The sequence below is a fragment of the Neolamprologus multifasciatus genome, chromosome 20 (genome assembly GCF_963576455.1).
Source record: "Neolamprologus multifasciatus chromosome 20, fNeoMul1.2, whole genome shotgun sequence".
NCBI lineage: Eukaryota > Metazoa > Chordata > Actinopteri > Cichliformes > Cichlidae > Neolamprologus > Neolamprologus multifasciatus.
In genome coordinates this window covers 27,331,423-27,352,203 of record NC_140458.1, presented here as the reverse complement: position 1 = coordinate 27,352,203, position 20,781 = coordinate 27,331,423, and the positions used below count along the sequence as shown (strand labels likewise).

At 40.3% G+C, this 20,781-nt stretch overlaps 1 protein-coding gene across 6 annotated transcripts in view; it reads left to right on the top strand.

Moving 5' to 3' along the window:
- The first annotated feature begins 1,543 nt into the window (after positions 1 to 1,543).
- The window catches only part of bsna (bassoon presynaptic cytomatrix protein a), a 127,534-nt gene continuing 108,296 nt past the window's right edge, over positions 1,544 to 20,781 (top strand). For all 6 annotated transcript variants that reach the window (XM_085144847.1, XM_085144850.1, XM_085144846.1 and 3 more), the window contains exon 1: positions 1,544 to 2,170. In XM_085144847.1, the coding sequence (XP_085000973.1) occupies positions 1,550 to 2,170 (621 nt within the window). In that variant the 5' untranslated portion in view covers positions 1,544 to 1,549. The remainder of the gene's footprint in view (positions 2,171 to 20,781) is intronic.

Sequence of the window (20,781 nt, the reverse complement as noted above, 5' to 3'; positions counted from 1 at the left end):
CAGCTCAAGCTTTGTCTCATAAGACCATAAAACTTTTCTCCGAAAGGGCTTTTGACTTGTCAATGTGGGTAGCTGCAAATTTCAGTCAAGCTTGAAGGGGTCAATTTTGGAGCAGGGCTTTTTTTCTTGTTTAGCATGCTATGAGTCCATGGTGATGTAAAACTCACTGTGGACAGTCGCGCTGGTGTTACAGCACCAGTAACACCAACAAATCACGGCAGGCTTGAGGAGTAGTTGTTCCCAGGTTGTCCCTGAACATCCTAACCAATTTCCTCTCATCTGAGGGTGAGAGTTTGGGTGTCCTTCCAGATTTTGGCAAAGCGATGACATCCAAATAACATGTAGTTATGGACAATTGTTTGAACTGACGATCCTGGAAGCTGCAGTTGTTTAGAAATGGCTCCAAGAGACATTTGAAACTTGAGTAAATCTACAACTCTCATTCTTAGATCTTCACTGAGTTTGTTTGACTTTTCAATTGTTCTGAGTGGCAGTCAGTTCACCGAGTGCTGTTAAACAATTCCTTTTTATGCCTGCAAAGAGAAAATACCAGCTGTAGTCAACTGTGGTCACTAATGAGAAGTTAATAGGCCTTGGCCTTTCCAAGTTAAAAATAGAGTCTTCAGCCTGACTAATTAAAAGCTTTAAGTGAATGCATCTTTATATTTAAGCCTGCATGTTTACTTTTGACCCTGTTTAGACAAGAGAAAATCAAAGTAAATTCAGACCAAAGCAATAATCATTATTTTTTTCTTACTTATTACAACAATACATACAGTGTTGCCTTTGTAGACAAAAAGTTTTTAGCCTTTGTCTGACCTATATGCAAGACATAGAAACAAATAAATGGCAATGCTTTGGTGTTTCAGTACAGAGTGATTTAGTCCCAGCAATAATCAGCCACGAACTTATTATCCTATATACAGATAAAACAAGCATCCTGGAAGGACTGCCATACAGTAGATGTGTTAACTGGGCATATTTTAATGTAATCTCGACTGTTACTCACAAATAAATGTAATTCTGCATAAGAACCTAGATTAATGTAGACAATGTAAGCTACGTATGAAAACATTTGCAACAATGTTTACTGCTGGAACACTGCCTTCCAGAGAGCCCACTGTTTTTTTGTTTATGACACTTGTGCCTTAGTATAATTTTGGTTATGGTGAGTGTAAGAAACAATATCCTGATCCAAATTCCTTAAATATCAGTTAACCTGCAGTGCCAGTGTGCTGTCACTTTTTGGGAAGATTGAATGAATTTCTGTTTTAGAGATTTTAACAGAAACGTCTGATTTTGACTTTTTTTCCTTTGCTTTGTCTCTTCTAGGGGTCCAATGGGTTCAATGGGTAGTCCCAAGCCTGGCATGCAACAAGGAGGCCATGGAGGAGGAGGAATGGGAGGAGGAGGGATGGGTGGAATGGGAGGAGGAGGGATGGGTGGAATGGGAGGAGGTGGGATGGGAGGAATGGGAGGAGGAGGAATGGGAGGAGGTGGGATGGGTGGAATGGGAGGAGGTGGGATGGGAGGAATGGGAGGAGGCGGGATGGGGGGAATGGGAGGAATGGGAGGAGTTATGGGAGGAATAGGTGGAGGCGGGATGGGGGGAATGGGAGGAGGGATGGGAGGGATGGGAGGATTAGGTGGAGGAGGGATGGGGGGAATGGGAGGAGGAATGGGGGGAATGGGAGGAGGAATGAGCAGTGGAGGAATGGGGTCAAGAGCTGGTGAGCCTTACCGCCTGGCCACTCACGAAGCTCCTACCTCTCCTAGACATATGCAGTCCAGCCAGGCCTCTGGGATGGGGCAGGGTCCAGGGTCTGGTCAAGGGATGGGTCATGGTCCAGCTGGGTCTAGCATGGGGGGTCATGGAGGTCAAAGTCCCGGTCAACATGCCTCTCGTCGAAACCTCCAAGTTGACTTCAGTGGTTCCGGCGGCTCCAGGACAGGTCGGTCTCCTTCTTTGTCTCCTGACCGTGGTGTGACACCCACCTCACCATACTCAGTGCCACAGATAGCACCCATGCCGAGCAGCAAGCTGTGCCCAGTGTGCACCACCACAGAGCTGTCTAACCCACCGGCTGTACCCAACTACAACACCTGCACCCAGTGCAAGGCCACTGTCTGCAACCAGTGTGGATTCAACCCCAACCCCCACCTCACTGAGGTAGGTCAGATTTAACAGTCAAGAGGTGCTTGCATGACCATTTGTTTGCTTTAAGATATCACTATATATGCATCAATAGAATAAATAATATGATCAGGCTCATTACTAAGTGTTTAGGTAATTATCAAATTAATACTATTGGTGGACAGAAGGCAATCCTTCAGTTTTAAATGTTTAGAAATAACAGAAAAAAGGGGACCACGCAGTTAAACTCTGAATGTTGAAGAATGGATTGAACAGAGAGATGGTTTCAGATGTTTTTTCTGGCCTGTTGAGTCAGTGAATGAAAAGAAGTACAGATAGGGAGAGGGAGTGAGAGACGTTTTTGCTTGAAGAGGCACTTCTTTTTTGACCAATAAAACACATTTGAATTGGATCAGATTGAACTGATGTGAGTGACCGAAAGAAGGGAGGAAATGCAGTGATCAAAGAAATGCGAGAAATGGCTTAAGGTGAGGGCAGTGTTGGACCCGGAAGTGTGAAAGAATAAAGTTATATTTTCTAAAAAATACATGTCAATTATATAAAAACAGTGAGCAGTTTGAGTAAGCAGTACAAAAGCTGCATGAAGAACTTTATTTGTGATAGATTGTGCATATGTAGATTCATCAAGTGACAGCACTTCCTTGGTGCCAGAATCTCCATTAGTGTGCTAAGACATGACACATGGGTCACAAATGAGACTCAACGTAGGCGTGATGTGAAGACAGAAGGCCAAGGAGTCTTGTATTTTGCAGTCAAAAGACAAGTTGAAAGGATGGATTAGTGCGATGTTCAGAGGTGTATGTAGGGATGAGGAGGAGGAAAAAGGTTAAGAGTCTCGTTTTGATTGAGAGGTTGACGCTCGCCTTTGGTGATGGGGTCAAACTATCAGCCTCTTGTCAGCATCTGATGACTAATATCAAATATCAACATCTCTGAGCAGAAAGACTTTAGACAGAGAGCACAACCTCACTAGATTCAAAAGCATAAGGCTCTCTCTGATATATTAGCCATGCCGACACTCATTGATTCCCACTGTTGTCAGATACAGGCGCTTCTCATTCACAGACACCACAACAAACACGCCGCTGAATTAAACAAACAACTGTGTTTGTGTTGTTGTGACTCATTTTTCATTTGCTTTGGCACACTGGAACCAGAAGTATGTACCTAGTACATAGGGTTGCCAACTCCCTGAAAAATAAATAAGGGACACCTCGTGGCCAGGGCCGGGCGACCCAGTTGTCTTCACCCTTCCCAGTGTGGTGAATTTTTTAGCTCTTTTTTTGTGTGTGAAATTATTTTTTTTAACCATTTGACTTGAATTTGATTTAAGTAGATGCGTATTCTTTGTGATATCAACACATGGGAAACAAAAATCATTTAGCCATTTATTTTTAGCTCAAAATGACAACATTAACACAATAAAACAGGTCTCTTTCTTAAACAGAAGCCTGTCATGCTTAACTTTTGATAATAAAAGTAAATCTTTCTTTAAAAGAACTCTGTCCTGCTTAACTTAAAATTATATAAATTAATAGAAAACAATAGAAAGAAAAATATTCTTGTAACAGTGCACATTTAGTGCATTTAGTGCAATTGGCTTCAGCAGAGGCATTATTTCAGCTTTTGCTCCCGTTTGTAAACCCACTTGTTCCCATGATTACGCGTCATAACTCATCATCATTATTCATCTATGTATTACTTTTATGTATTACTCATCTATTTGTTGTAATCATCTATCCTTGCAGTTGTTTATTACACAAAATAAATTATATTATCACACTTCTGGCCACATAGCGCTGATATTCACTGCACATGCCCATTTTAACCTTAACCAGAGGGTTTAAAAACAAACAAACCAGTGTTTACCATATCTGGTTCTGCCGTGGCCTGGTAGACAAAAATTGGTTAAGGGTTCCCCGAGCTTTCACGCCCCTCATGTTCTTCATGTGCCCACCATTAGAAGCACGCCTATGGAAAAAGTGCGCCGGCACACAGTGCAGTGCGCTTTATAGATGTTATCGTGCACTTTTCCAGCCAGGTGTTTTCCTTTTCCCATTCTTCCCTGCACTTTTGCAGCCTTTTTTTCTTTCTCTGAGAGGAACAAACATTGCTGGTCTAATGCCTGGCTCACACTGTGCGATTTTTGGCCCATTTTGAGCCGATTTTTGAGTCGTGCGACCAATTTGGTGATCGGCCCGATTTTGGCCTTCATCGTGCATCGTGTAGTATACGTGGGGTAACGAGAAGGGTAACGATTAACACCTCACGACCAGCTCCCGATCATCAATCGCTCGTGAGGGTGTCACCGCAGCCGCTCACACTGCTCACGCGCAAACACGTAAACGTCGGTGAAAAAGACGGAGCAGCACGGCTGTGCAGCGTGTGATCTGGACTCAAGCGATGGAGGCACAACTTGTAGAACTTTGGAAAGCTCATCCGAGCCTTTTCGATGTGGCATCACCAAATTATCACGACCACAACAACCGTGAAAATAGTTGGATTTACATTGCTGCTCAATCACAGCTGCCTGATCATGTTTGTCATTAGTAATTTAGCAAAGTTGATGGTGGTGCGTGTCTGTGTGAGTGAAAGACAAAGAGGGAGAGCGAGCGACAGATTTTCTGTTATAACCTTCATTTTATGGAGGCACAGTGTGACTCAGGTCGCATCAGAGCATCGGGCGGTATAGTGTGAGACCTGCATCGTGACCTACGAACTTATAACCCATGCGAGCCAATCGTGCAGTTTGAAAATCGCAGTGTTTGCCCAGCTTCAGGTGTACTGTCGTCTGAGACTTGCACCGCAGTGTCGGCGTTTGTTTCCCTGTTGGCCATGCTTTTTGTTGTGGTCATCTGTTGTCTTCCGGTATTTTCTCCGCAAGCGACCTTTCCTCAACCAATGAGATGAGCGGTAATCTGAATTGTCATACTCGAATTGTCATAAGTGTGCTGTCAGCTCATTGGTCACAAAGCAGGGGCGGGGCTGGGAATTATGTTTTCAAACAAAGCGTTAATTACATTAAAACTTATAGACTACTTTTGATTCTCACTGTATTACGGGACAAAGTGCGTCCCTTATTAGCTCAATACGGGACGTGTACTTTTGTTTCTAAATACGGGACGATTCCGTTTTTTAAGGGACGGTTGGCAACCCTACTAGTACATCATTCAGCCCCATTGCTCCATGCTAACAAATTAGCATAGTAAATGGCTAATTATATTCAGGGTTAGAACACTCGCAGATTGTGCTGGCAAGTAAAGTCTTCTTTCTGTTTAAAAAAAAGGAAACTAATACAGCTTAGTAAATGTGGAATCCTGTTCACTATCACTAACACTTGCTGTGTCGTCATACTTTTACGTCACAAAACATATCCTTTAAAATGTGTTAGCCTGGAGCTGGTGGTTGCATAATACATAGTCAGAACAAAGATGATTTTAGAGCTTATATGCAGGGTGTCAGCTTCCTGTGAACGATACAGTGTTAATGTTAAGTAATTATCAGCATAGCCTGTCAAGGTTTTACCGCTGTTGTGTGTTTTTTGAGCTCTCCTACTCTATTTGTAGGATAGCAACTTCTGTCAGGCTCGTATGTGATCATTCTTTGTACGAAACTTAGATCAGATTTGCAGATCCTCTACTTGCGGTCCAGTGTATGTATGTGAAGGAAAGAGAGAGTGAGTAGTACATGTTGATAACAGTGGATTGTGCTAATGAAGTGGGGGAAGGCAGAGATTGATAAGCCACAGACTTGTTATATATTAAAAAACACAAAATACACATGTATAGACTCACATAGCTTCACACATACAACAACACTACATAGACAGACACACGCATAATGTCTGTAGACACTCACTGATGTTGGCACTCACCCTAACTTTAACCTGAAACAGCCCTTTATGGAAAACGCACACACACGTGCGCGCGCACACACACACACACACACACACACACACACACACACACACACACACACACACACACACACACACACACACACACATAATTTGTGCATTAAGCCTGTGCAATAAATTGTGATGTTAATCAGTTGAAGGAACCAACAGAGATTTCCTGTAGAGAAAATATAACTCAACAGCATAAAACTCAATATACTTAGGTGAAGAAGCCCTTTATTATCTTTCATTCACATATCTGTAGAATGGTAGAGATGGGGGGAAAACATGTTGCATCTGTTTGCTGCATTTGAGTCACAAACCCTCCATCTTATACCGATTAATTCTCTGGTCTTGCTGTTGTTTGGGTTTGTATGGATTATGGATCAGCTCTCTTCTCTTCTCCTGTTAACATTCTCACTGTTTTCAATGTCCCTGCAAGTCAATGGTCCCACAGTTCTGTCCTGCAAACCTTATTAATGCAAAGCAAATTATAATATTAATATGACTTATTTACTAACGACAGCATGAGATTAGTAAGCATAAGCATAAAAAAATAAAACATTTAAATGCCATAATTAAACAAATATGCTCCATAACATCCAATAATGCACAAAGCAAACACTGACGACTGTCTGTCACTCCTTAAATATTTTTTAGGGTTTATTATATTGAAATCCACACATTTCTTTCCCACCCTTTTAGGAAAAAAATACACACTGAAGGTTTTCTGCTTCCACTGAGATATCTAGACTCATACAAAAAAAACTCTTCCTTTACTTCTGTGTGTGAAGGGATCCAGCCATGTTATGTCTGCAGATATAGATTAATACCTAATCTAAACATTATCCACTAATATCACTTCTAATCATTGTACCATGTACCCTAGTAATCTGACAAGCAGGGCTATGCTCCATATCTGCTGTGCTATGTTCTGATTTGATTTGCATAATTTAACATTAAACAGATGCAGCCAGGCAAGGAAAGAGATTATTTTAGCTATATTAGGAATCAGCTATGTTTTATTATGGGTATTTACAAACAGAAAATACCACATGACAGCTAGAATACAATTGATAAAGGTGTGTTTTTTATATTTTATGATTAATTATATTTTAATAAGAAAAGGAGAAGACGGGAAAAATAAATGGCACAAAAAGGCATAAGACATTTTCTCGCTCAAAGTTTTAATTCTTTACATCTGTATGTTGAGGCTTAACCAAATTGTTTTATTCAAAAAAATGCAGAAAAGTACTTTAACTGAGCGAGTCGTCTTATAGAGAACTCCAAGTTGCATATCTGATCTCACACTGAGAACACCAAACCAGGAGAGAGACATCAATTATCCAGCCAAAGAGCAGGATGAGAGAGAGATTATGATCGATGTATCTAATTCAAGAAGGTGGCATTTATGAAACTTGGCTTTCATGCCATTAATTGGCATTTGTGCACAATGATGAGTCATTTGGAATCATGCACTGAATATACAAACTGTGGATTATATTGTCATGTCAGCGGGCTGTATTTTTTTTTCAAATGGTATAGCACTTTTGCATTAGTGTAATAATTACCTTCCCATCTGCACACTAGGAAAGCGACTAAATTCTTACTCAACTAAATGAGGGGGAAAAAGTAGACTAATTGACTAGTCTAAAACTAAGAAACACTAAAATATTTAGTTAAATGTCAAAACCATTTAATGCAAAATGTCAAAAACGGATAAAAAAAAGGCGTTTTAAGCCATTTATGACATTCTTCGATAACGAATCATGTTGATTAACTGTGCATCACCTTGCATTGTGCATTATCAACATTACATGTTATGATCCAGACAGCAAAGAAGAAAAATACTTATATATATGATATAAAAAAATATAAATGTAATATATGTTCATGTATTTCTAAAATATGAGAACATCTGGAAGATGAATAAATCGCGACTTGCTGTGCATTACTAATGATGCAGATTGTTGAAAATTCATGACAACCACTTGAACAAGGTAAAATCTAACATAACACATTAGTGTGTGAATGTGTGTGTGAATGGGTGGATGACTGGTTGTGTAAAGCGCTTTGGGGTCCTTAGGGACTAGTAAAGCGCTATACAAATACAGGCCATTTTACCATAACAAATCAATAAAACATCGAGCTATTTTCTTCCGCTTATCTGTCAGTCAGGTCGTGGTGGCAGCAGGGAAACCCAAACTTTCCTCTTGCCACTTCCCCCAGCTTATCCAGGGAAATGTCGAGTGTTTCCCAGGACAGCTGACAGATGTAATCGCTCCAGCATACCCAGGTCTATGTTGTGGCCTGTGGCTGCTAACACATGCCTGGTCTGAAGACTTTACCCAGGAGATGACAGTGTTAGCCGTATCCTTTCGATGTGGAAGAGTAGCGGCTCTACGCTGAACCCCTCCCAAATGAATAAACTCATCACCCTATCGCTAAGGAACAGCCCATCCACCTTTCAGAGAAAAGTCATTTCCGCTGCTTGTATCCGTGACCTTGTACTAATAGTGGTAACAAAAGGATAGGCCAAGATTCACAGATTTATGGGGTTTCTCAACAGCGATTCACCATCTAGTGGCAGATAGCTGCATAACATTTAGGACACGATAGTTTACCGGCATTGGGCATCAGTTAAAATTAGTTAGATTAAATGACCAGTAAGTCTACATACATATATGTCGTAATTTCTTAATTTTATTAACCTTTCAGGTTAATCAAACTTTCTTTTAGTTGTTCTAACTCTCTTATCAATAGGAGTCCACTCAGTTCTGATAGCTTGATTTAATTTAGCCTGATTCAGTTTACCCAATCCTTTCTCTCACTGTATGTGCAAAGTGGCTGATTATGAACACTCAATAAAACTTCAATGAGTTACCAATAAAACTCCAACAGAACAAATTTGAATGGTGAAAATTAAATTGACTGTTTACTGATTTACAAGAAAATCATTTGAATTCATAATCCAGTGTGTATAATAGAAAATATTGTCAAGGCGTGCTGTGTGGTAGGTGGAGAGCATACCCAAAATGCAGGAACCCTCAGACTAAAGTAAACTCAAAGTGCAGCTTTATTAGCTAGCACCAGCAAGCTTAACGAAAACATAAAGTGAGTACACAACATCGAGGAGTACAACAATGACATGATGAAGACCAGAGGGAAACTGAGGACTTTAATACGCACACGAGGTAACTAGGAAGATGCAAAACAGCTGGGCAAGAGAAGGCACAAGTGAACTTAGTCAGACAAGGGAAGCAAAACTGAATACAAGCGGGACAAGAAATTATCAAAAATAAAACAGGATGCTACCATTAAGGCTGAGACATACAGACTTGACAAACACAAAGGGAGAATAAACAAAGACATGACTGGGGAAACAGACAAAGAATACACAGAAATGAATATATGTACAATAAAAAGAATGTATGCAGATTACTAAATATGCATACAAGATATATATGTGTAGGATTTCTGGATATCAGCCACCTCCTCTATTTGCCGGTGGTACATACTGTGCAGGGGCCTGTCCTTCCATAATGGTTCCTCGTCTCCCTCCTCTTTCTTGGGTTTCTGCTGCCTGAGGTATTCACTGAGCACTCGGTCAGTTGGGGGCCATCTTCCCAGTGTATTCTTGGATGTTCGTTGTCTCATCTTGAACTGTGGTGCTGACACTCACCAGTCCCCGGCCCTCTTCCTTCCGCTTTGCGTACAGCCTCAGGGTGCTGGACTTGGGGTGAAACCCTCCATGCTTTCTTGTCTTTATGTCAGTGGCTTCTATCTCCTCCTTTGGCCAACTTATTATACCAGCTGGGTACCTGATCACGGGCAGGGCATAGGTGTTGATAGCCCGGATCTTGTTGTTACCGTTCAGCTGACTCCTCAGGACTTGCCTGACCCTCTGCAGGTACTTGGTGGTTGCAGCTTTCCTAGCTGCCTCTTCATGGTTCCCATTCACCTGCGGGATCCCCAGGTACTTGTAACTGTCCTCTATGTCTGCAATGTTGCCTTCTGGTAGTTCAATCCCCTCAGTTCTGACTACCTTCCCTCTCTTTGTCGCTACACTTCTCCAGCCCGAATGACATCCCGATGTCATTGCTGTATATCCTGGTAGTGTGGATCAGTGAATTGATGTCTCGCTCACCCTTGGCATACAGCTTGATGTCATCCATGTATTGGAGGTGGCTGACAACTGCTCCGTTCCGTAGTCGGTATCCGTAGCCAGTCTTGTTAATGATCTCACTGAGGGGGTTCAGGCCTATGCAGAACAGCAGTGGGGACAGAGCATCTCTTTGGTAGATCCCGCACTTGATGGTGACTTGTGCTATGGGCTTGGAGTTGGTCTCTAGTGTTGTACGCCACATCACCATTGAGTTCCTGATGAAGGCTCTTAGGGTCCTGTTGATCTTGTACAATTCTAGGCATTCCAGTATCCAGCTGTGGGGCACTGAGTCATAGGCCTTCTTGTAATCAATCCAGGCAGTGCACAGCCTGGTCTTGCAGTCTCGGCTGACTGTTCTGTCTACAGTAGCTGGTGTTTTGCGCCTCTGGTATTCTTGCCAATCCCTTTCTGTGCCCCGCTCATGTATTGACTTATGTGCCTGTTCATCTTAGCCGATATGATGCTTGGGCTAACCCTAACCCAGAATACGTTACTCTCATTGAGTAACGTAACGGAATACGTTACAAAATACATTTTAAAAGTAACCTTCCCAACACTAGAAGTGTCTATGAAGTGTAGTCAGTTTTCAGCAGTCTGATGGCCTGATGGAAAAAGCTGTCCCTCAGTCTGCTGGTTCAGGACCGGATACTGCAGTACCTCCTGCCTGACAGAAGTAGTCTGAACAGTCTGGGGTGACTGGAGTCTTTGATGATCCTCCCCGCTTTCCTCAGGCACCGCTTCCTGTACATGTCCTGGAGGGAGGGAAGCTCACTATCCTTTCGGACCACCACACCACACTGGTCTCTGCAGAGCTTTCTCTTAACTAAAAATAAGAGATCACAACTCAACTCACTTATCTTGATCCAACACAGCTTATTTAAATGGTTAAATTATCTCCTCAAGTTGTCAGAGTCTTTCTGATGTTTTGGCTGCCAAGCAAACTCCATGTTGCTTTTCAGTAAATGTCACAGGGATGGATCTTCCTCACTCCCTTAACCTTGGTGAAATATGTGACAAACCCCAGAAAACACCTTAGACCTTTTTTATCAGAGGGGGGAGCCGTGCAAATAATACCTCAACTTTAGCCTTAAGCCTTTGTCTGGCTTAAGACCATCTGCAATGAGTAAGTGTCCAACGTATGGCACTTGAGTCTTGCGAATAAAACAGCAGTCTGAGCTATCGGTACCTGTCAACAGGAGTGTTGAAGGTTGTGAGGAATGCAGACTCTTCATCCAGTTCTAGCTACAGAAATTGAGAGAGTTTGCATCCAGGACTGAGAATATTTGTGCACCTGGCACGACAGATACAACCTCCTCAATAGCATGAATGGGGTAATGCTCTCTTTTGAGGACTTTACTCTGAATACTAGGATCAAAACAAATCCTTACTTTGCCTCCTCAGGTGACTGCTACCATGGAGCTGACCCATTTCATGGGTTGTTCAACTTAGCAATGTGGCTTCTTTCCATCTCATGTAGTTTCTGCACAATTTTCTCTTTCAGTGCTGCAGGCTGTCTGACACAGGATGTACAACTCCTTTTGCGCTGGCATTTGTCTCTGAGACAATTCATACTCCTGGGGAATCTCTATGGCTATAGGAAGTGTCAGATCCTCACCTCTATCAAGTAGTCTTTGTTACACTCTTTTTCCACTAAGTCCCACAATTTTGGCGTCGACTACCCTGTCATCTGAGTCATTATACTCACAGTCCATTAAAAGCAACCCTAATCCTATTCAAAGCGGTCAAAACTTTCACTTGGCCTTGCCTGTTGAAGCAATGACAAGCAATTAGCTTAGTTTCGCTTGGTTTTATATAGCTGGCAAACCTATACAGTATTTTAGTGGGGTCCTCTTTCTTCCTGTCCGCCCAGTTCAGACTCTTGTAGATTTCTCTGCCTTCCTCATCAATCCACATACCTAGCCAACCTGCTCTCTGCTTAGCAGATAGCTGTGACTGCGGCACGTGAAAGACGAATATGGCTGTTGAACTGCACTTGCTAAATCTGTTCTTGACAGACATCTGTCACCATGTATGGTATCGTAGCTGCCAGAAAAAACAAATGGGAGCTCAAGAAATAATGGCTTTTTAAATTTCAAATCACTCCACAATTACAACACATGTCTGCCCTCTGGTGGCAGGAGGAGTAGTCAGAACAAGCTGGAAATTAACAGCACTCCCAGCACACCCAATATATTACAGTCATCGCCATCTGTGTTTCCGATATGCCTGCAGCAAAATTACAGGTGGCTTTTTTTGTTTTAAAATGGATAAATAGCATCTAGGAATGAACCAGATGAACTCCTGCTCATTTGATGTTTTGTGTGTGCTGTGCGGTGTGTACTGGAGTTGTCAGTTTAGCACATTAAAAGGATAAACCCCGAGTGTTGCAGCTCTTATGAATATAGATGGGGGATAGTGAAACACCCACACAACATGTATTTGCAGCTCATTTATGTGAGTTAGTCATTCCTTGAAAAAAGTACACCTGGGGAAATATGCTAAAAAGCCTTGCTGTGTTGGTTCACATCTGAATCCATAAAGATTATTTGCTAATGTGTTGCGGGTTGTTACCTTTCCAGATGTTCTGAAAATTAGACCGAAAAAACAGTCAAATTTGGCTTTTAATGTTGCAGTAAACAGAAGTCTTAAAAGAAAAGGGATAAAAACAAACACAAAAAATTGACAGCTTTCCTTCAGCAGCTAAGCCCTCACTTTACAGACAAACCAACAAGAGTTGGTTTGTCTGTAAACCAACCACTGCAGATGGTCTTAATATGTGGACATCATATTTTGGGTTGTATAGACCAAATATCGTAGAACTTTGTCTGTAATTCTTGATCTATTGCAGTTTAAGTAAACAAAGATCAGAAACCTGCTCTGGAATAAGAAAGAATTCCATTGGTTGATGTAAGTTATATAGTCTCTTGTTAAACAGCCGTTTGAAACCTTGGAAAGAAATAGGTTACTTAGGTAACATGGGTAATATTTCCATTTACTTTTCCATTTTACTTTAAAACCTGAACATTAGAATTCATGCAATTAGTCTATCTTTTTCCTCCCGTGATCACACTGCATCATACAGTTTAACTTAGTTATACTAAATATTATATTATTATTAACTTTCCATGGCTCAGGGGGTTGGGAAACGCATCTGTAACCGGAAGGTCGCCAGTTTGATCCTCCTGGTCGTTGTGTCTTTGGGCAAGACACTTTACCATACCGCCTACTGGTGTTGGCCAGAGGGGCCGATGGCGCGATGTGGCAGCCTCGCTTCTGTCAGTCTGCCCCAGGGCAGCTGTGGCTACAACCGTAGCTTGCCTCCACCAGTGTGTGAATGAATAGTGGCATTGTAAAGGGCTTTGGGTGCCTTGAAAAGCGCTATATAAATCCAATCCATTATTATTATTATTATTATAAAGTGTAGCTCTTTGATTACACCTTCTGAGGTGGTATGGCAGGCTAGTTCCAATAAAGTACTTGAGGCGAAACCTGCAAAGTATAAACTTTTTTTTCAGAAGACGACAAATATTATACTTTTTAACATGAAAACAAGTTGCCAACTATACCTTTGTTAGTCAGTGGTATGAACATACTTACGTCAATATCAGTACAATTATAAAGCTTTTTCAGTCTGCCTAACTACATGATAGCTTTGTCACTTGCCTAACACAGAAAATCTTGCTAGGTATAGTAAACTGAGGGAAGACACATACAAACAACAACTGACAATTTGCTAATAGGGCAATATCCTAGAACTTCAATACACAGCATCATTACCTCCTAGGATCACATTTTGGGTTATATAGACCAAAATACTAAATTTTGCTCTACAAGGGCCTGAAATCCACTTACGAGGACAATATACTGCCACTGTTCTATCGAAATTTAAAACAAATGTCCTCATATATGGATCTCATTTTTTTCAGAAACAAAAATCAGGTAATTCTTTGTTTTTACATTCATTAGGTCCCAATCAGCCCAAATAGCAAAGAGAAATTAAAAAGGCATGCATGAAAGAGTTCAGGTCTTAGGAGGTTAAACCTCGTCCACCTGTGCATCTATTCTGGGTCTTTGATGGTGGCATGTTTATTGAAGAAACCAGCTGCTAGTATTCTCACTAACATGGTTAGACTCTGACACACTGTTTTATGATTGTTGTTTACTGTCTTATTTAAAATTTCATTATGTAGATGTAATGTTGTTAATATTTGATGAGACTTTTTGATGGACTTTTCCAAATCATGTTATGGACTATAATAAGGAAAAGGAGACTTCAAAATTATTCCAAGTGTTTCTCATTCATGGAGCCCAAAGCTGTTCATTTTTTACTTTACCACTTTGAAGATGTTATTGACAGATTTCTTTCTCTTTTTTTCTTTGTTTTTTACTTTATTTTATTGAAAAATCTGTGGGAAAAGTGAAATTACCAATTTCCTTATAAAATATTTTCACTTTTAATGATCCTTATCTCAGCTAAATTGCATTATTTTATTCCAAATGACATTCATCTGCTGGAAAATACACTGTGCCAGATGTAGTCCTGCAAACTGATGCGCTGACTCCATTTTACTATTCTATGTGATATATGACAAGACTCAGAGAATTCCATTATTCAAAATAGAATTAAAAGCATTGAGGCCTTTATCCGAGTGCCTTGAGAAGAAGGAATAGAAAATCTTTCTCATTTTTTTTAATTAGGTGGAGTATTACAGTAATGTGTTTTACATCTTTCTTAAATTGTGTTCACTTGTTACATCTTTCATTGAAAAATACAAACAAAAAATCCTTTGACAGCAAAAACTGTCATTAATTCATTTGTGATACTATGAAATTGTTGTACATTTACAGTATTCATGCAGCTGTTTCATTACAGGAAGTTACCTTTAGGGCTAAAATACTTTGCCAAGATAGCAGTAAACAGAGATTTGCAGCTAATGCCAAAAAAAGCAAAATAACAACAGAAAAAGGTGAAACAAGCTATCATCCATTTTTAAACCTTTTCTGCATGAACATTAACATATCAGTAAAAAAAAAAGCATCCGAATTTGATCCATAAGAAGAGTTCACATCAGTCAATTTTGTTTAAATATGCAAATATTATAATTCTTATTATTATATATCAGTATTACATAATGAGTATAACTAAAACATGTGTTAAAGTTTTATGTCTTATAAGCACTGTTGTTAATACTGACTAAGTCTTGTCTACCTGCACCTGTCCCTGTCTTTTCTTTCGGCTAAACCTTTTGGCAGCATGTCTTCCTCCCTGTAGCCTGTTTGTTGTTCAACAGATTGAGTGCTAATTTTAGACTCAGCGTGCATGTAGGGCTGCTAATAGAAATGTGTGTGTGTGTGTGTGTTTTGGATTAATTCGTTTTTTTTAGTGAAATCTGTAGACTGTGCTTCTCTCTCCTCTCCTCTCAAATCAAAGCACCTGCCCTTCACACATTCTTTCTATGTGTGTGCTTGTGCCTCCATTGTATTTGGTAATCCATAACATATAATAAAAATGCCAAAAGTATTGACTTGCACATCCAAATCGTTGAATTCAGTTGATTCTATCACTTCCATTGTCACAGGTGTATAAAATCAAGCACCTAGGCATGCAGACTGCTTCTACGAACATTTGTGAAAGAATGGTTCGCTCTCAGGAGCTCAGTGAATTCCAGTGCAGCACTGTGATAGGATATCACCTGTGCAACAAGTCCAGCTGTGAAATTTCCTCAATGAAATATACTGGGAACCAAAGCAACGAAGAGAAAAGCAGAGCAGAGCAGATGTTGAGGCGCATGGTGCACAGAGGTCACCAACTTTCTGCAGTTTTGATAAAAAATTTGACAAACAGAGCACTTCAGTTGAAATTTATTTTTTTAATATCATGTTTTTGGTTAAAACAGACCATTTTGAACATTCACCACATATTAAAAGTTGTTGAAAGGCCTGAAAGAAAACATTTCCCACGACCAAATTATTCCAGTCTCAAGTTCGAGCCCTGGCACCACAGCAGTTTCAGTGGTATTCAGGGGAAATAAGACTAAATATGATTAATTTTGGCACTCCATTACATGGATACCATCCTGTATGCAATAACAAAACTTTCCTCGTACAGTATGAGGCATATAAAACACAAATTCTACCTTGCTTTAATAAAGCAGTCATGCAAGCTGCTGCTGCCATTTGTCTCAAGAAGTAAATATCTCTGTTTGCACTGCTGCAGATGTAAATTTATATATTTTCAAACTTGCTTGAGGGAGTGAGAAATCATCACTGTTATTATGGTAACATTTAAGCCCATTTCACTGTGAACTAACTAACTGACAGCAGGGTTGAGATGATACTAGAATTTTAAACATAATACCCGAAAAATACTCGATACCATATTTGATTCGACAGGGGAAAAAATGACAAAAATTCCAAGGCATTATTTTATATATATATATATATATATATATATATATATAAATATTTTCAGGTTACCTCAGGTAGTGCTGCACCTATGGTGACTTGGCACCCTAAGTTCATTGCTGACCAAATAGAGTTGGTAAGGCAGCCTGCTCCAATCTGGGACTGTGAGAAGCAGGGTACACCCTGGACAGGTCGCAGTCACAGGGCTAACACAGACAACCATTCACATCTATGGGCACTTTAGAGTTTCCAGTTGACCTGTCCCCACTAACTGCATGTCTTTGGACTGTGGGAGGAAGCCGGATTACCCGAAGAGAACCCACGCAAACACGGGAAGAACTTGCAAACTCCATGCAGATGGTGGAATTCAGGAACTTAGGACCTTCTTGCTTTGAGGCAACAGTGCTAACCACCATTCCACCATGCTGTCCAAATAACTGTGTTTGTATTTAATAACTGTGAGCTAATGCTGCTCTTGGGTAATTAGTAGTAGTAGCTGAGTAACATTATGTGTCAGGTTAAAGAGGCACAGTGCCACTGGTATTGATACTGCTGTAAATGCGTATCTAATCTGATAGTAAGTATTAGGAATTTAAAGCCTGAGTCACCCACTTGCAGGCTTCCACATAGGAGCACTTTAAAGTAAAATTTTTGATAAATGGGAAAAACTGTACATAAATAGAGGCAAAATTGTGACCGCATATCCTGGAAATTCCTGGCGTCATATAATAAGATCAGTGGCAATGTTTTTCACTGACAGATTCAAAGGCTGTGAGAGGTAATTGGAAGCTCTTAAGATGGTAGTTGGTTGGTAAACCGTGCTGTAAAGGTAATAATATCTTTCTTAAGTTCATGTTACTACAGTAGGTGCATTAGGTTTTAGACCTAGACCTCTTCTTTTATTTCTTTAGAACAAGACTCTCTAATAATGTTTTAGAGTTTGAGGCAGTAATTTTCTGCAAGTTAACCAAAATGTAATGTCTAAATCTTATTCAATAGTAGAGTATAAATAGATAAAATGCCAGCCAGGCCACGTGACGAACTCAAACCCACAGTGTGATCAGTACTCGCACCCATCTCAGTAATGTGCATATCTACACTGGTGGCTATTCTAATCCTGGTAACCATCCTGATGATGACATTACTAACACGCAAAAAAAAAGGAAAGCTAATGACACAGGTTACAGGAATGACACTTTGGTAATTACCTCTCACATTTTTCGGTAATAACAGAATGTATTTATCACACTAATGGCACTTTCCCCCCAGAGGAATGGACGCAGTTATTCATAACCACCAAAAAAGGGGAAAAAAGAGGTTGTTTTCCCCGTAATGATGGACATGACTTGAATGACCTAAATGAGAGGATATATTCTCATCAGCACAGAAGGCTGATAATGGCAATAATTTAGACATTAATGTAAATATAATGGCTGGTGCCAGCTCATCACTACACGGTTGGGTCTTTTCTTTCAATGTTTGAAGACTACTTGCCCTATGTAAGTATGCATCTTTATATGTCTATATGTTCATTGTATTAATATTAGATACCAAAGAAAAAGATATGTTGTGTTAAAGAGTTAAAGTCTGATTTGGCAGGTCTTTAACCTGTGGATTTATTCAACAGCGTTACCTTTACAGTAACCTTAACACAAACAGCCATGAATCGTTCCCTGTCAATGTCTTCCAAAGTATTTACAAGTGTGCTGCAACAGAAATGAAAGCTTTATATTGATTTTATTTTGAGAGAGTTTTCCACATGATGCTGTTGATCATATTACAAGTTGCTAACTAAATTGCTATTAAAAAAATCCACACAATAGCTTCGTTGTAGCTCGTCCAGTTTATTGCTGTTGTAAAGGAGCTTTTTGTTTAAGGAAATCATTATCGGCAAGCTCCTTTCCCCAGTTTAAGCTGTCTGAAAGCTTCCTTTCAATAGCAGCAGTCTTAAATGAGCTGCAGACACTGGCTTAAATGCAATCATATGGTAGAGCAGGGGTAGGCAACTCCAGGCCTCGAGTGCCAGTGTCCTGCAGTTTTTAGATATCACCCAGGGTCAGCACACCTGAATCAAATGATTAGTTCATTCCCAGGCCTCTGGAGAACTTCATGACATGTTGAGGAGGAAATGTAGCCATTTGAATCAGCTGTGGTGGATCAAGGACACATCTAAAACCTGCAGGACACCGGCACTCGAGGCCTGGAGTTGCCTACCCCTGTGGTAGAGTGAAAAGGAAGTTACAAATAATTATCACTGCCAGGAAGGATTTTTTTTAAATGATTTTATGAATTCAGACATGCAATTAAGTTTCATTTTAAGCACTGAAAGTAATCACCTCTTTTAAAGTCACCTTTCCAAACAACTGAAATGTGGGTAAAGCATTTTTCAGCAAGTGTTGAAAATATAATTTAAGCTCTTTTCTGACTAATCACGTGACAGATTTTTTCTTTCTGTCCATCACTCGGCATTGTCCTCCTCCTGCATTCTTGGTGGCTTCGGACCCCATTTCTTGCTTTCTAATATGCCTTCCACATTTTATCTACTCCTCTAGCTCACTGTCTGGCCTCTCACTGTCTCACGCCACACATCTTTGGTATCCCTCTTCTGTTTGCCGCTCTCCTCCTTTCTCTCTTAAGGAAACAGTCTGTCATGCATGGCTGTCCGTGAGTGAGCACTGAATCAAAAGCCCCAGTGTCTGCATAAACCTCCGCCAAGCAGCAAAAATCCAATTTGAATGCCTCCAACAACACTGACAGCTCAGTGGAAATGTGCACGCGTATACGCACACACACACACACACACACACACACACACACCTACACACACACACACACACACACACACACACACACACACACACATATGGAAGCACATAAAGTACACAGCATGCCTACAAACAAATTTACTTGAGTAGAGAAATGTGTATGCAATATATCCCTCCAACTTCCCCAGCTCTGTGACATTTAAATCTAAATTAAAATCGAATGTGGTAATTTGCAGCTCTGTATCTAAGTAAAGATAGCACAAGCACAACACAAAATATGTGTTAAAGTGTTTTTTGAAAAATATAAACTAATTTTGAATTTGATCCCAGTACCACGTTTCAAAAACTTGGGATAGGGCATGCTTGCGTCACCTCTTTAAACACCACCCATGTGACAGATCAGTCGTTGTCTTGAAGTGTTTTCCTCTATTGCTTACTTGGAAAGAATTCAAGCTCCTCAACAGTTCGGTCTCCGTTAGTATATTTTTCATGTCACAATATACCAGATTTTTAAAAAATTGTCTGTTAAGACTCTTTCATGTCATACCAATGCATGCACAACATTTTTGCAGGACAGCACCAAACAAACAAACATAAGACGAAAAATGTTGTGTGCATGTCAACAAATATTGCTTCATCAATGCTTTCAAAGATGTGACAAGTTACCCGTGCCACGTGGCATCAATGCCATTATGAATGTTGGCTTTTGAATGGTGAACTGACACAAACCAGATGGGTCCTGGTCTCTTTAGCCTGGAGCACGTTGGCCATGATCTACAAAGAAATATAAAAAACTTCCAACGCTTCCTTTCCCTTTACAAATAGAACCAAGTGCTTGTGGGCACTGCCTCTCAGTTTCCCATTTTGATTGGCAATGATAACTGTCATATCCAAATATACATGTGCGAGCTCTCAAGCATTTTTTGGAAGTAAGTAGAGGTTACATTACAAACAGACTTGGCAGGTGGGGGAACCCAGAGTGGCAGGCAGTGTTGGTGAAAAAAAATACTCAGAAATAACTGGCATAACCATGAGCTGGAAGCAACTCCAGGCTACGTGTCCTCACTCAACAGTATTTATATTAATCTCCCTGTCAAATGTAATTATCTAGTAATTGAAGGTATTGCTGTCCACTTTAACCCCTGGAAGTAGGAGAGTGGACAGCAAGAACACTGTAGCAGGATGCTATTTTGGGACATGATTTCTACTGGCAGGAAGGATTAGGTGTTAAACGGTGTATGTGAGAGAAATATGCTAAAATGTCAATTGAAGTGGAAATGGTTTTGGTTTCTAAAGATGCTAAAGGAATGAAATATCTTGTAAAGACTTTTACATACAGAGTACAAAAGACTCTTCTTCTCAACTAAAAAAGCTTTTTTGTTCTACCTCCAAAATT